This window comes from Rana temporaria, chromosome 12, assembly GCF_905171775.1.
Source record: "Rana temporaria chromosome 12, aRanTem1.1, whole genome shotgun sequence".
Lineage (NCBI taxonomy): Eukaryota > Metazoa > Chordata > Amphibia > Anura > Ranidae > Rana > Rana temporaria.
Genome location: NC_053500.1, coordinates 58032796 through 58048758, shown reverse-complemented (window position 1 = coordinate 58048758; position 15963 = coordinate 58032796). Strand labels below are relative to the sequence as shown.

General features: G+C 46.0%; 1 protein-coding gene across 2 annotated transcripts in view; it reads left to right on the top strand.

Annotated features, from left to right (window-relative positions):
- The window catches only part of LOC120919155 (lysosomal alpha-glucosidase-like), a 273064-nt gene that overhangs the window by 215690 nt on the left and 41411 nt on the right, over positions 1–15963 (top strand). For both annotated transcript variants that reach the window (XM_040331191.1, XM_040331192.1), the window contains exon 19: positions 10928–11080. In XM_040331191.1, the coding sequence (XP_040187125.1) occupies positions 10928–11080 (153 nt within the window). The remainder of the gene's footprint in view (positions 1–10927; positions 11081–15963) is intronic.

Sequence of the window (15963 nt, the reverse complement as noted above, 5' to 3'; positions counted from 1 at the left end):
TTGTAACGCTATACAAGTTACTCACTTACTCTGTCTATTTTGCCCTTCTAAACCCTGCACTCTGTCTATTAAGCACTCCTGAACACAGTACTCTGTGTATTATGCACTCCGGAACCCTGTGCTTGTGTGTTATGCACTTGTGTTTTACTGGTTAACAATGCCCCTTTAAGACCCTCACACTGTACAATTTAGCCACACCCACCCTATGACACAGCGTGCTCCTCTGTGGGAAGGAGTAGAGTTCCTGCACCTATTCTCTGAAAAAAATCCCTGGGCATGGTCAGCCAAAAAGAACAGGCCACACATGGAAATCAATGGGCTGATGCTTGACCGGCCCTGCATCCCCTACGCACCGCTTGGGCTGTGTAGTGGGATTAATAATGGACACCGCCGGAGCAGTCCTATAGCTTGGTATTCGGCTTCCGTAGTGTTGTTTTTTGTTTTTTTTAATCAGAAAGATGTTTATTGTTTCATAAACAAGTACAGAAAGAGAAACAGTACCACTGCACAGACAAAAAATGATGATTCCTTCCAGGTGTATATCATACATGTAATAATAATAGTGCAGCGCAAAACAAACAATTTTAAACTATACATACAGAAAGTTAAAACATATGATATATGATATATAATTAAAAATTATATAATAAAGTCCATATAAAGTGCTCAAGTGCAAAAAGATGATCCAAATCGGAATATAATAGTGCAAAAATCCAAAGGGTGATATCCAGAAGGAACCTCCACCAAATAGCAGGAATGGCCTCTCACCTTACAACTTCGACCTGCAATAGGTCACAAAGCATAATCAGAGAACCACCTGTTCTCAGAGGACAGCAAGCAATGCAGCAGTAGAACCACGATATCAGTCAGACTCAGGATCAGGACATGGCAATCAGGGCATAAAAAACAAAGGAGAGGAAATCTAGTGCTCTCTGAAGCCAAAATACATTTATTTAAGAATAAAAAACGAATACACTCACTGTATAAGCACTCTCAAACGAGTGCAGCGAAACAGCATAAAACATCCATAAAAGCATGGGTTTCAGTCTAGGTCGGCGATCGCGGTTGACGTCTCATGTGGCCCCTTCCCCTCGTACGACGTTACGTCCCTATGAGCGGGACTTCATCAGCGTGGGGTGAAAAAAGGCAGCATGCAAACGTCCCGCTGTCTAGGTATAAGAAGCCTGTGGCTGCCATGACACACCCACTAGTAATCAAGCCCTCCCATCAATCCTAATTAGACAACAAAAGACTGTCAGCAAAGGAAGGCACAAACTGCACCATGATGGAAAAAAGTGACAGATTCGATCATAATGGGAAAAAGGAAACACATTCGATCGGAATACTATCAAAGGGCAGACTCCTATATACCAAAAGTTATATATGCAATAAGGATAGAAATCCTCAAAGGCAAAAAAGACCCCTTTAAAAAGAAATCTTACATAAAAAATATAAATGACGTCAGCCACGATCGCACACCCAAATTACATAAAATACATCAAAAACACATATGTAAATCCTTATATATTAACCCATTAAGGTCTCGAAAAGGAACACTACGTGTAACAGATACTGGACATAAATGTTATGAATATTAAAAATAAAAATATTAATATTAAAATATATATATATATATATATATATATATATATATATATATATATATATATATATATATATAAAATATAATATATACAAAATATAATTAAAAATATTTAAAAATATTTAAAAATATACAGATACATAAGAATACATAAGAAAGGGGGGATTATCTATTGGAAATAAAACAATTAAGGTCAAACTCTACATTTAAACCAGCTGGCGAGGATACTTTAGTCTCATATATCCAATAAGACTCACGCCGACTGGTTTAAATGTAGAGTTTGACCTTAATTGTTTTATTTCCAATAGATAATCCCCCCTTTCTTATGTATTCTTATGTATCTGTATATTTTTAAATATTTTTAAATATTTTTAATTATATTTTGTATATATTATAATATATTATATTTTATATATATATATATATATATATATATATATATATTTTAATATTAATATTTTTATTTTTAATATTCATAACATTTATGTCCAGTATCTGTTACACGTAGTGTTCCTTTTCGAGACCTTAATGGGTTAATATATAAGGATTTACATATGTGTTTTTGATGTATTTTATGTAATTTGGGTGTGCGATCGTGGCTGACGTCATTTATATTTTTTATGTAAGATTTCTTTTTAAAGGGGTCTTTTTTGCCTTTGAGGATTTCTATCCTTATTGCATATATAACTTTTGGTATATAGGAGTCTGCCCTTTGATAGTATTCCGATCGAATGTGTTTCCTTTTTCCCATTATGATCGAATCTGTCACTTTTTTCCATCATGGTGCAGTTTGTGCCTTCCTTTGCTGACAGTCTTTTGTTGTCTAATTAGGATTGATGGGAGGGCTTGATTACTAGTGGGTGTGTCATGGCAGCCACAGGCTTCTTATACCTAGACAGCGGGACGTTTGCATGCTGCCTTTTTTCACCCCACGCTGATGAAGTCCCGCTCATAGGGACGTAACGTCGTACGAGGGGAAGGGGCCACATGAGACGTCAACCGCGATCGCCGACCTAGACTGAAACCCATGCTTTTATGGATGTTTTATGCTGTTTCGCTGCACTCGTTTGAGAGTGCTTATACAGTGAGTGTATTCGTTTTTTATTCTTAAATAAATGTATTTTGGCTTCAGAGAGCACTAGATTTCCTCTCCTTTGTTTTTTATGCCCTGATTGCCATGTCCTGATCCTGAGTCTGACTGATATCGTGGTTCTACTGCTGCATTGCTTGCTGTCCTCTGAGAACAGGTGGTTCTCTGATTATGCTTTGTGACCTATTGCAGGTCGAAGTTGTAAGGTGAGAGGCCATTCCTGCTATTTGGTGGAGGTTCCTTCTGGATATCACCCTTTGGATTTTTGCACTATTATATTCCGATTTGGATCATCTTTTTGCACTTGAGCACTTTATATGGACTTTATTATATAATTTTTAATTATATATCATATATCATATGTTTTAACTTTCTGTATGTATAGTTTAAAATTGTTTGTTTTGCGCTGCACTATTATTATTAGATGTCAATGTGAGGTGTTTTATTTGAATTTACCTTAGTGCTGGCTTGCATTTTTTAGTTTATATTTACATTCCAGCGCTGAATAATTTTTCTTTATTAGTATATCATACATGAACAGACATAAAATATAGGTCCCCTACTTCACCCTCGGTCGTCATTCTTCCCCCTCCAACAAGAATACATACCATCCCACCTTACTACCAGTAATACACCATATAAACCCTCATGACATCCGATTAGCACCCATTTAGAGACACCTTAGAATCCTGGTCATGACAAGTTCTCTGGGACTCAAACCCGGCGTGTCCAGCCATAACTCCCATATTCTCTCAAACCTGCCAGGACACCCCCTATGCTGATAAATATGTTTTTCCATCACCAACGCCATTCCCACGTGATTGACCCAGGAGGAGTGAGACGGTGGAGAGGCAGACTTCCACCCCATTAGGATTAATTTCCTAGCCTGGAACAATGTTCTGGAGACAGCCACCCTGGTCATCTCCTCGGGAACTACATCCTCCAGCACCCCCAATAAGCAGCACATAGGATCGACCGGAACTTTAGTTTGGAAAACAGAATTAATTGTCCCCACCACCCCAGTCCAGTATCTGTGCAGCTTCGGGCAACGCCACAGGAGATGTATAAGGTCCCCCTCGTGCTGCTGGCAACCGCAGCACAACGGGTCCGCCCGCCTACCCATCCTGTGCAGCCTCACCGGCGTATAGTGTACCCTCAGCAATATGTACAGTTGCGAAACCTTTTGCGCCACATTTAGGGAACAAGTAGTCAAGGATTGAAGGGCCTCCTCCCACTGGTCGCCCGTAACCTGGCCGAGGTCCCGCTGCCAAGCAGAAAAAGCCCCGCATGGGTACTCGTCCAGGTGCTTGGATAATAACATTTGATAGCATTGGGAAATAATTCCCTTGGTTTCAGAGGTAGACCGCAACAAGTGGAATACTGGAGTGGGTGACAGTGTCCACTCCCCCGCATCCCCCTGTGCGGCCACGGCATGCCGAAGCTGAAGTTAGGAGAGCCACATAGAGGTCAGCAAGCCAAATCGAGCCTGCAGTTCAGAAAACAATAACAGCCTGCCGTTATGAAATATCTGGGATAGCATACTTATGGCATGTGCTTTTCATCTGGGCCCCTGCTGCAGTTTAGCCAACTCGGTGTATGAGCAGTTGTTCCATATTGGGCTATGTTCAGTGAACCCCCTCACCCCCTGCAGCTGTCGGCCCTTGTTCCAAATTTTTTGAGTTAGTGACATTGTCGGGGTCTGTTTATTGGACTTGTGGAACATTTGTGCCTCCAGGCCCAGGGGGATGGTCTCTGCTCCAGAAGCAACCAGCATCAGCCGTGCTGCCGATCCCACCGGGTCCCGAGCCATGGAGCCTACCAAATGCTGTAGCTGGGCAGCGATGTAGTACAGCCAAGGGTTGGGTACCGCCAACCCTCCGTTGTCTTTAGAGCGCTGGAGCTGCTCCAGCCTTATCCTGGGGGCCCTCCCATTCCATAGCAACTTTCTGAAGAGGGTGTTCACCACTCTGAAGACCTTTAAGTGGATAACCACCGGGGAGTTATGTAGGAAATACAGCAACTGGGGCATCAAAATCATTTTGATTAGATTGGCTCTGCCTGCCAGGGACATCTTAAGGTTGTTCCACGTGTTAATCTTATCTCTAAAGCGGGATAGCAAGGGGTACACATTAAGCTTGCAATAATCTGAGAGTTTGGGTGAGATTTGTACACCTAGGTACTTAAAGCTATCTACTATAGGAATGGGGCAGGAGGCCGGGAGGGTCACCTCCCTGTCCTCGTCTAACATCAAGAGTGCAGATTTGGACCAATTAATGGTCAGGCCGGAAAATGTTGCCAAACCTCTGTATGACAGACATGACCCCCGGGAGTGACAGGGTAGGGTCCTCCAAAAAGAGTAGCATGTCATCCGCGTATAACATAACCTTTTCATGAAGGCCTCCAAACCGGAATCCAGCAATCAAGTCGCTCGTTCGTATCAAGGCCGCCAGAGGCTCTATAGCAATCGCAAAGAGCAGGGGGGATAGCGGACATCCCTGCCTAGTCCCCCTGCCCAAAGCAAAAGCCGGCGACATTTTATCCGCCATCCTAATTGACGCCTGCGGGGCCGCGTATAATAGCTTGGTCCAAGCCACAAAGCGTTCTCCGAAGCCAAACTTTACCAGCACAGCCCATAAGTACCTCCAGCTGACACTGTCAAATGCCTTATTGGCATCCAGCGACAGCAGGGCCCTACGACCTCCATTATCTGCCTGTACTTGCATGTTCAGGTATAGCCTACGCAAATTAGTGGCCGTGGACTTTTGCGGCATAAAGCCAGCCTGATCTTGGTGAATAATTGAAGCCACTATCCCATTTACCCGAAGCGCCAGAACCTTAGCCAGGATTTTCACGTCGCTCTGAAGCAGCGAGATGGGCCTGTAAGATCCCGGGTCTACCGGGTCCTTCCCCGGTTTCAATAAAAGGATCACATTGGCCCTTTTCATGGAAAACGGGAGCACCCCCTCCTCCAGCGAAGCATTGAAAACTTTCAATAGTTCCGGGAGCAGTAGCTCCCCATATTGGGTGAATACTTCCATAGGTAAACCATCCTCCCCCGGGGCCTTACAAGTGGGAAAAGAACAGGCCGCCACCTGGAGCTCCTTTCAAAGTTATAGGGGCCTCTAGTTGCTTGCGTGCCCCGGCGGACAACCTAGGTAAAGCAATTTGGGACACATATGCGGCTAACTCGTCATCCGCGTAGGCCTCTCTCGACCCATACAGGTCTTTATAAAAGGTAGCTAGCTCGGATATGATATCATCAGGGGAGTTAACAAGTCTGCCAGTAGATGCGCGAATAGCACCAATGGCCGGTGACTGCTGTTGAGAGCGAGCAATTTTAGCAAGTAGGCGGCCCGTCTTCTCCCCTTCCTCAAAAAATGCCAATTTAGTGAAAAATCTTTTACGTTCCGCAGTAGAGGATCTCAGACGGTCCAAGGAGTCTTGGGCCGACATCCATGCCTCCCGTGCCGAATCGGACGGATCAGTCACATATGCTAGTTCGAGCTGCTTCACTTGGTCTCCCACCTGTTCTAGAAGGGCTGATGAGTTATGTTTAACAATTTGTATTTCGTGAATGAACACCCCTCTAATGAATGCTTTAAAGGTCTCCCACTTCTGAAGGCTGCTACCGTGGCGGGAATGCGATCTGAAAAAATCCTGCATCTGGGAGGTGACCCTGTCCTGAGAGGTAAACAATTTAAGCCAAAAAGCATTTAACTTCCATGGAGCCCTGGGCATTGAACTGGGGGGTCGTGTGACCAACCAGAGGGCCAGCGGGGAGTGATCCGAAACCCCTCGTGGAAAATATTCCACCCTGGACACACTGCCCACCAGATTCGGGGTGCCCACACAAAGATCAATTCAGGACAAAGACCCATGGGTCTTGGAGAAACAGGAAAATTGTCTATTATATGGATTACGAATTCGCCACATGTCAGTCCAACCCACCTCAAGTAACAGCCGGCTAAGGGCGGTGCCCCGGCCTCCCCTAAGGGGAGACACCGGAGGGTGTCTATCTAGTTTGGGGTCTAAATAGCAATTAAAGTCATCCATTATTAAGACCGGAATGTCCGGCTTGTTGGCCAGATATGACAACAGCAGTTGCAGCACCTCCCGAGAGAACGGGGGGGGGGGGGGGGTAACATAGACAAAGGCTAAAATCAGTGTTAACATGTACAGTTTACAATAAAGAAATACAAATCTGCCAGACACATCTATTAAGGAGTCTAGCTCCTGGTACGCCAATGCCTTGTGTATCAGTACACTCACTCCGCGTGAGAACGCAGAGTAAGTGGAGTGATACGCCTTCCCCACCCAGGCATATTGCAAAAACCCCACCGTGTCCTTCTGTAAATGAGTCTCTTGCAAGCCAATTATGGCCGGATGGAATTTCTTTAAACCTGCAGTGATCATTGAGCGTTTCAGAGGGTCATTCACCCCCCGAACATTCCAGGTCACTATAGGTGTATTAGACATTGCTTAAGTATAGTCATCAAACCATAAGGATATGGGGGACACACATGTCCATGGGACAGTCCTGAGGAAGTCCGTCGATCATCTTGTGAGCAAAGCAGGGGCCTTACCAAAAGTTTCAGGTCACACACTATTGTGACAGGGGCATCATCCGTGCAATGGTAAAACATCAGAAATGTAAAAAGAAAAAGGGTTGTAGAACTGAAGAAGTGTAGCATGCGCAGTGGTGCGCCAAAAAACAAATAGAAACAAGCACTGCTGTAACTTGCGGTCAACGGCTCACACCGCACCATAGGGGCCCAACAGGGGCCTTCCATAGAGCCTGAAAGTGGACGCGGATTGACTCCGGGCGTGCCAACAGTGCACCAGCTCCGGAACCACACCAGCCTACACACAAGGCCCCATACAGGCATTGCGTATCTCTGCATTTCGCCCCTTCTCAGGGACTTTGAAGAAAAAAAAGAAACAAAAAACGTGAATAGTAAATGGACTTTGTGAACCAAAAACAAAAGCAAGGAGCAAAACTAGAAATGTTATAGGAATTCCACTCGCCTTAAGTGTAGATTCGGTACGGGCCCTCAACTGGCCAAATGAACTTTACAGTGGGAAAGCTTGCGCCTTCCATGCCCGGTGCAGACAATCAAAACATTATCACCCTTCTCTGCCGTCGTGTCCCCTTCTGCGTAGATCATGCTCGTTGTAATCCAGCCAGCTGGCAGCATCCTGTGCGGACTTGAAGTGATTCTGATCCCTGGCTGTTATGTGTAGTTTGGCAGGAAACAACATGGCGTAGGGGAGCTGCAGCTTTTGCAGGCGTTTCTTGACCTCGGAAAAATTTGGATCGTCGGCGTTGCACTTCCGCCGAGAAATCGGGATAGAAGGAAACTTTTGTGCCATTATGTAACACCGTGCCTTTTTCTCTCGCCAGTCGCAGCACCACCTCCCTGTCTCTGTAGTTCAGGAGTCTTGCTAGCATTGCTCTGGGCGGGTTTCCAGGGGGGAAGGGGCGCTGGGGCACCCCATGTGCTCTTTCAACAGCGTACAGGGGGGAGAACGCTTCTTTGCCAAACACCTCCTGTAACCACCCTTCCACATATACTGTAAGATCTCTGCCCTCCCCCTTCTCCGGGAGCCCTATTATGCGGACGTTATTGCGCCTGAGGCGATTTTCAATTTCATCAGTCTTGTCTTATATGCCTGCCTGGCCTGCTGGGCAGCACCTCGTGCATCACGGGTAATGTGGGGCATCTGGTCCTCAATATCACTCTCTCCCCTCTACGGTGGTGGTCCGCTCCCTGATTTTTTGAATATCTTGGCGGAGTAGAGACACCTTTTCCTCCAATCCCCCAAAGCGTTCCTTCAAATCATTCACAGAGGCAGTGCACTTATGTACAGCAAACAGTATTTCACTCAGGGTGGGCTGGGGGCTATCCTCCGACTGTGTAACATGCATGGCTAGCAGGGGATCAGGAACCGACTCCATCGGTTCACAGTCATCCATCCCTCCTGCAGTGTCATTATCAGGCTGCTCTGTGTGCGCTGAGCGCTGCTGATTTCCAGCATGTGTTAAGTCACTGGGGCCTGCAAGCTTCTGTGTGTAGTATAACATGTCCCTGGCTTGCTCTTTGGCTTAGGGGGCTTAGCAGACTTAACCTCCTGCTCCAGTCTCTTGTCTTTCTCCTGGCCTCGTGGTGTCTTAGCAGGCTGGAGCATCCAGGCGCCATCTTGGGAGTCCTGGGAGGCCGAGACCGCGGCATCTCCGCGGTTTCCACGGGTCATCATGCCGTTTCTGCGAGCGGTACCAAGGTCCGGATGCACCCCGGGGCCAGTCCGCACCGTTTGGTGGCGATTTCGGGCGATAAGTGTGGCGAGGGAAGGATCGATGCAAGGATCACTGGCGGGAGTTCCGTGCAGCACGTCTGCTCACATGCCTTGTCAGGCCACGCCCCCTCCGTAGTGTTTGGTTCCACCCTTCACCCTTCAACCTCACTTCAGGGTATGCTGTGCATGCCAATGCAAGGCTCTTACAGAAGCCTAGGGTTTTCGTAGTTTTGGGCCTACACTGCTGCACCCTTTCACCAGAGGGCTCACGTGGGCCTTAAGTGATGAACAGCCCTTAAGGCCCACCAAAATCCTGAACACCAGGCCCTTGATGCTCTTAATCCGGCCCTGCCACCCTCCCCACTCAACTGAGATCAGGAAGGGAGGAGGAGGGCTGTGCAGACTTTGCTTGTGATATGTAATCAATGCACAAGCAGAGAGAAGAATGTGAGCTGTCTGCTGAAGACTCACATCCCGTACGCCAAGCCTAACCAGGTGGGGGTTTGCAGCAGTTTTCTATGCTAAAAACTTCTGCAATCTTTCTTGATTAGTCACAGAGACTGAAATCTGTGGTGCAGATGGACCTAAAACAGGTTTATCTGCTCAGTACATGTGGTGCATGCCACTTAAGACATAATCGTTCATTTTATGCAAAGCCATTTATAATCTGTTCTCCAGGAGGCACATTTTAGTTTATATTAAAGCTGCATAGATTTAAATGTTTATGAATTTCAAGAATCATGCTGACTGTCAATAGCATTTACCCAGCAGTATTTTTTTCAGTCTACCCACCTGTTGATTCTGCCAGTAGATTAGTTATTTTACTACTAATGGTAACAGGTTAAGTTGTCCAGCAAGAGGCCTGCACTCTCATGTTTTATCTTTTCTCCACACAACACAGTGGTATTTACCACAGTTGGAGAAAAGTTCCAGCCTGTTTAAAAGGCTAATTTAATTACAGTGATGAGAGAGAAGTGTGGGCAAAGATTTTCAAGGATGCACACAGGTACCACTCTACCAATCATATGTCACAAAACCTATGATCCATAGTAAAACGCATTGTACCATATTATTTTTATCCTAGAAAGTTCCTACTAGTCCCTTTTATTATTTAAAAATTTTGAGATGTAATTATATTTTTTTTGCACAGTAAAAACACTTGGGTATTGACCAAGGTTTACATTTTACCATTAAGTGCATTGCATTTCTTCTGCACATTTTTGTGTGCTGCGTTAAGCAAAATGACAGCACACCTCAACATCGCAGAAAATGCACCTTTTCTGACCGTTTTGTTTTTCACCTGTTGATCCTGTCAGTAGAGCTGTTATTTTTCAATGAACAGTAACTGGACAACTTATCTAGCAAAAGAGCAGTTACATTGATAGGAAATACCTTCCTTTTATCCACTAAATGCTCAAAGAAGCTGTCAATCAACCGGTAGGAGTATCAAATGCAGTGGACTGAATAAAAGCAGAGGGAAACTAATGTCCTCCAGAATTGGGAGCTAGTGGTCACTAAGGATGAGCTCCAGCGTGTTCGCACAGTACACATGCAGAGCCCGCCAGGAAGTCTGCACGGCGCTGCGCTAATCACAGGCAGGGAGACATTTCCCCATGCTCGGCTGCAGAGATCGGGAAATGTCTCCCTGCCTGTGATGAGCACATCGCCGTGCAGACTTCCTTGCGGGCTCTGCATGTATACTGTGCGAACACGCCGGAGCTCATCCTTAGTGGTCACCCTATTAAAAGGCATAAAAAAGAAAGCGAAAATGGACAGCACAGGTACCTGAAACAGTTACACTCACCAATATAAAAAATCCTTGCACAACTTTGTTCAGTAGGCAAAAGGGGAGCTATTTACACAACTTTAGTATTTGGGTTAACATACATTTTTTTGTTGTCTTCTCCATGCCTCAGTTTTCTGTTTGTTTCTTACCACAGAATGCCCTTCTAAGTGAAGTGATACAACTGAACAGCCAAGCAGATGGCCTAAAGTTGCAATCGGTGCAAATTTATGGGATTATGAATCCTCCAAATAAAGTGCTGGTTAATCAGGTGGCTACTGAAGATTTCACCTACAGGAACGACACCAAGGTAATTTTTTTGACAAAAGGAATTTTGTCTACAAACCTGCATAAACAATATGATGGGAAAACTGAATTGAATCAAACAGTAGGTAAGAATGGCAACCAATAAGCTTTATAAGCTTTTTTATTTTGTATGTGTGTGTGTGTGTGTGTGTGTATATATATATATATATATATATATATATATATATACACAATCTCTTCAGCTTGTTCACCTAAAGCGGAGTTCCACTCATTTTTGTGTTTATAAAAATGAAAATTCTGACACTTCACTCCTACATGTAAAAATCATATTTTTTTGCTAGAAAATTACATAGAACCCCCAAACAGTATATATGTTTTTTTTAGCAAAGACCCTAGAGAATACAATACTGGTCATTGCAACTTTTTATCTCGCATGGTATTTGCGCAGCAATTTTTCATGCTTTAAAAAAAACAGTAATGTTATACCAATTTTTTTTGCATAATGTGAAAGATTAAAGGGTCACTAAAGGATTTTTTTTTTTAGCTAAATAGCTTTCTTTACCTTACTGCAGTCCTGGTTTCATGTCCTCATTGTTCGTTTTTGCTTTGATGTTGCTGTATATCCTCTCTGTTCTGGACACTTCCTGGTTGTCTGTTTCCTGATCACCACAGTACTGGGAGATTTCTCACTGTGGTGACTAATCAAGGAGCTGTGATTACTGTGTGTAAAACGAAACTGGATTGGTGCTGAGAAGTTTTAGACAAAGTATCACTGCCCTCTATTGGCTCACTGCCCTCTATTGGCTCTCTGTACATCAGAGAACCAGGAAACAACAGCAAAAACAAAACTAAACTGCAGGCACATTATATGATTGGTTTTTATCTATTTTTAATCATTTTTAAAAGGAATCAGTTAACTATTATGTCACTATACCCTGTAAACAGTCATTTCAGCTAAAAATATTTTTTCCTTTAGTGACCCTTTAAGTTGTGCCGAGTAAATGGATACCTAACATGTCACGCTTTAAAATTGTACACGCTCGTGGAATGGTGTCAAACTTCAGTACTTAAAAATCCCCATAGATGACACTTAGATTTTTTTTAGTGGCTACATTTTTTGAGTTACAAAGGAGGTCTATGGCTAGAATTATTGCTTTTGGTGTACAGAGAGAGAAACTGGCGCAGACTGATTTTGCAAAAGTGTCTCACGTGCCTTCTGAAAGTAGTGCAGCATGAGCCAAATACAACTTCTAGTAAGGCCAATGAATTTGGTGGATTCTGCACCACTTTTAGAACTCCTGAGTAAGGATGAGCTTCGTGTTCAAGTCGAACTCACGTTCGACTCGAACATCGTATGTTCGCCAGTTCGTCGAAATATAAACGTTACGGGCCGTTCGCGCCAAACTCGAGTGGCGCGTCACGGCCCATAATTCACTGCGGCATCGCAGTGCTTTGCTGGTTGATAATTGGCCAAGCATGCACTATGACCCGCATGCTTGGCCAATCACAGCATGCAAAAAACGGAGAGCCATAATTGGCCAAAGCCAGGGTGGCTTTGGCCAATTATGGCTCAGGGGGTTTGGTACACGCCCCACACTATAAAAGGCCGCCTGCAGGTCGGCCTTGTGTAGTGTGTTGTGGCGGTGGTTAGAGAGAGAGAGGGAGAGTGTCATTTTTTTCTAGGTAGATAGAGCAGGCAGGCTAGTCAGTTAAAGTTACAGTGTGTGGAGGATATATATGCATCCCAGGTGTTGTACATATATTTATACACTGTATAGTTTAGCTAGATCAGCTCTTCCTAATTTACTGGCAGGCAGGTGATTGTGCTAGCTGCAGTATTCTCACGTGGTGTATTGCCTGTGTCCTCTGCAGTGTGCACCATAAAGCTACGTGGTGTGTGTACTGCCTTTGTCCTCTGTAGTTTGCACCTAAAGCTACTTGGTGTGTACTGCCCGTGTCCTCTGCAGTTTGCACCTAAAGCTGCGTAGTGTGTACTGCCTGTGTCCTCTGCAGTGTGCACCATAAAGCTACGTGGTGTGTACTGCCTTTGTCCTCTGCAGTTTGCACCTAAAGCTACGTGGTGTGTACTGCCCGTGTCCTCTGCAGTTTGCACCTAAAGCTACATAGTGTGTGTACTGCCTTTGTCCTCTGCAGTTTGCACCTAAAGCTACTTGGTGTGTACTGCCTGTGTCCTCTGCAGTTTGCACCTAAATCTACATAGTGTGTACTGCCTGTTTCCTCTGCAGTGTGCACCATAAAGCTACGTGGTGTGTGTACTGCCTTTGTCCTCTGCAGTTTGCACCTAAAGCTACTTGGTGTGTACTGCCCGTGTCCTCTGCAGTTTGCACCTAAAGCTACGTAGTGTGTGTACTGTCTTTGTTCTCTGCAGTTTGCACCTAAAGCTACTTGGTGTGTACTGCCCGTGTCCTCTGCAGTTTGCACCTAAAGCTACGTAGTGTGTACTGCCTGTGTCCTTTGCAGTGTGCACCATAAAGCTACGTGGTGTGTGTACTGCCTTTTGTAGTTTGCACCTAAAGCTACGTAGTGTGTACTGCCCGTGTCCTCTACAGTTTGCACCTAAAGCTACGTGGTGTACTGCCCATGTCCTCTGCAGTTTGCACCTAAAGCTACGTAGTGTGTAGTGCCTTTGTCCTCTGCAGTGTGCATCATAAAGCTACGTGGTGTGTACTGCCTTTGTCCTCTGCAGTTTGCCCCTAAAGCCACTTGGTGTGTACTGCCCATGTCCTCCGCAGATTGCACCTAAAAGCTACGTAGTGTGTACTGCCCGTGTCCTCTGCAGTTTGCACCTAAAGCTACTTGGTGTGTACTGCCTTTGTCCTCTACAGTTTGCACCTAAAGCTACGTATTGTGTACTGCCTTTGTCCTCTTCAGTTTGCACCTAAATCTACGAGGTGTGTGTACTGCCTTTGTCCTCTGCAGGCCATTAGTATGTCTGGAAGGACAACAAGGAGAGGCAGAGAGTCACGAGGGCAAGCAGGCTCTGCGTTTAGAGGCAACAGTGCTGGTCGTGGAAACGGTGCATCCTCATCAGCACGTGGCCGTTGGACACGCTCATCCTTCTTTTCGGCCGCTGGCTGTGTTGAGACGCAACATGCCGAAGACTTGGTAGAGTGGATGACCAAGCCGTCCTCATCCTCCTCATCCTCTCTCACCCAGGCTCAGGGTACTTTGTCTGGCAAAGCAGCTGCCAAGGCGTCCTCTTCCCTCTGCTCAATGGCATCAGTCACTCCTTCCCTAGCCCCACCATGTCCTCCTTAGGAGTCCCCTGAACTGTTTGACCACAGTGTTGGGTACATGATGCATGAGGATGCGCAGCGTTTTGAAGGCTCCGATGATGGTACACAGCTAGAGGAAGGCAGTAACGTGAGCCCAGAGAGAGGGGGTGCCCAAGAAGGACAGCAATCTGGCCGTCATGTTCCCCCAGCTGCAGCATACTGCCAGGTTTTCGACAGTGATGAGGAGGGAGGGGATGATGAGGTCACTGACTCTACATGGGTGCCTCATAGGAGAGAAGAGGAGGAGGCACAGGCACATCTCCAACGAGGCAGGATGCCCTCCAGGGGCCAGCTTAAGGGCAGCACACCGACTGCATCACAACGCAGAGCTACGCATGTGCAGGGCGCTGCTGTCTCTCAGCATTATTCCAAAAGTTCTTTGGTGTGGGCCTTTTTTGAGACGAGTGCATCAGATCGCACCGCTGCTATTTGCAACATATGTCTCAAGCGTATCTCGCTTGGCCAAAACATCACCCGCTTGGGCGCCACATGCTTGACCAGACATATGTCGACCTGCCATGCAGTTCGTTGGCAAGTGTACCTCAAAGACCCACACCAAAGAACAAAACGGACCTCCCCTTGTCCCTCATCAGCTGGGATCTACAACCTCACTATATCCTCAGTCCTCTCTGAAGCCTGCACTGATAGGACTGAAGGTGTAGAATTAGGTGCGTCACAGCCTAGTACATGCGGGCAATCTACTATCGGTACACCGATGGCAGATTGTACCAGGCAAATTTCCCTGCCCCAGCTGCTGAAGCTCCAAAATAAGTTTTCTCCCAGCCATCCACATGCCCAGTGGTTGAATGCTAGCTTAGCTAAATTCCTAGCACTTCAACTGCTGCCTTTTCAGTTGGTATATTCTGCCCCCTTCCGTGAGTTTGTGGAATGTGCAGTACTTCAGTGGCAAGTTCCCAAACGCCACTTTCTCTCATGGAAGGCGATTCCGGCTCTCTACCACCATGTGAAAGGCACTGTCCATGCTTTGCTGGACAGGGCAGTCAGTGGTAAGGTGCATATTACCGCTGACTCATGGTCCAGCAGGCATTGACAGGGACGTTACCTATCTTTCACGGCGCATTGGGTGACTCTGCTGGCAGCTGGGAAGGACGCAGGACAATGTACAATAGTGTTGGAGATTGTTCTGCCACCGCGCCTCCAAAATGCTACTAATGGTTGTGACAAACCTCTCTCCTCCACCCCCTCCCCTTCTTCCTCTGTGGCCTCTTCCTGTGCTGATGTGTTTTCGGAACCAGCGGTGCTCCATAGGCGTTCAAGGAGGTTCGCAGGTACAAAGGCAAAGAGATGCCATGCGGTGCTTGACCTGGTGTGCTTGGGGGACAGAAGCCACACTGAGGCAGAGGTTCTGTCAGCTCTGCAGGGGCAGGCTCAGAGGTGGTTGACACCACGCCAGCTTAAGCCAGGAATGGTGGTTTGCGACAATGGCACCAACCTCCTCTCCGGCCTGCGACAGGGACAACTGACCCATGTGCCTTGTTTTGCTCATGTCCTTAATTTGGTGGTGCAGCGGTTCTTGGGCAGGTACCTGGGCTTACAGGATGTCCTGAAGCAGGCCAGGAAAGTCTGTGTCACCAGCACCAGTGCCTAAGGCCCAATTTTTCTGCCCCTG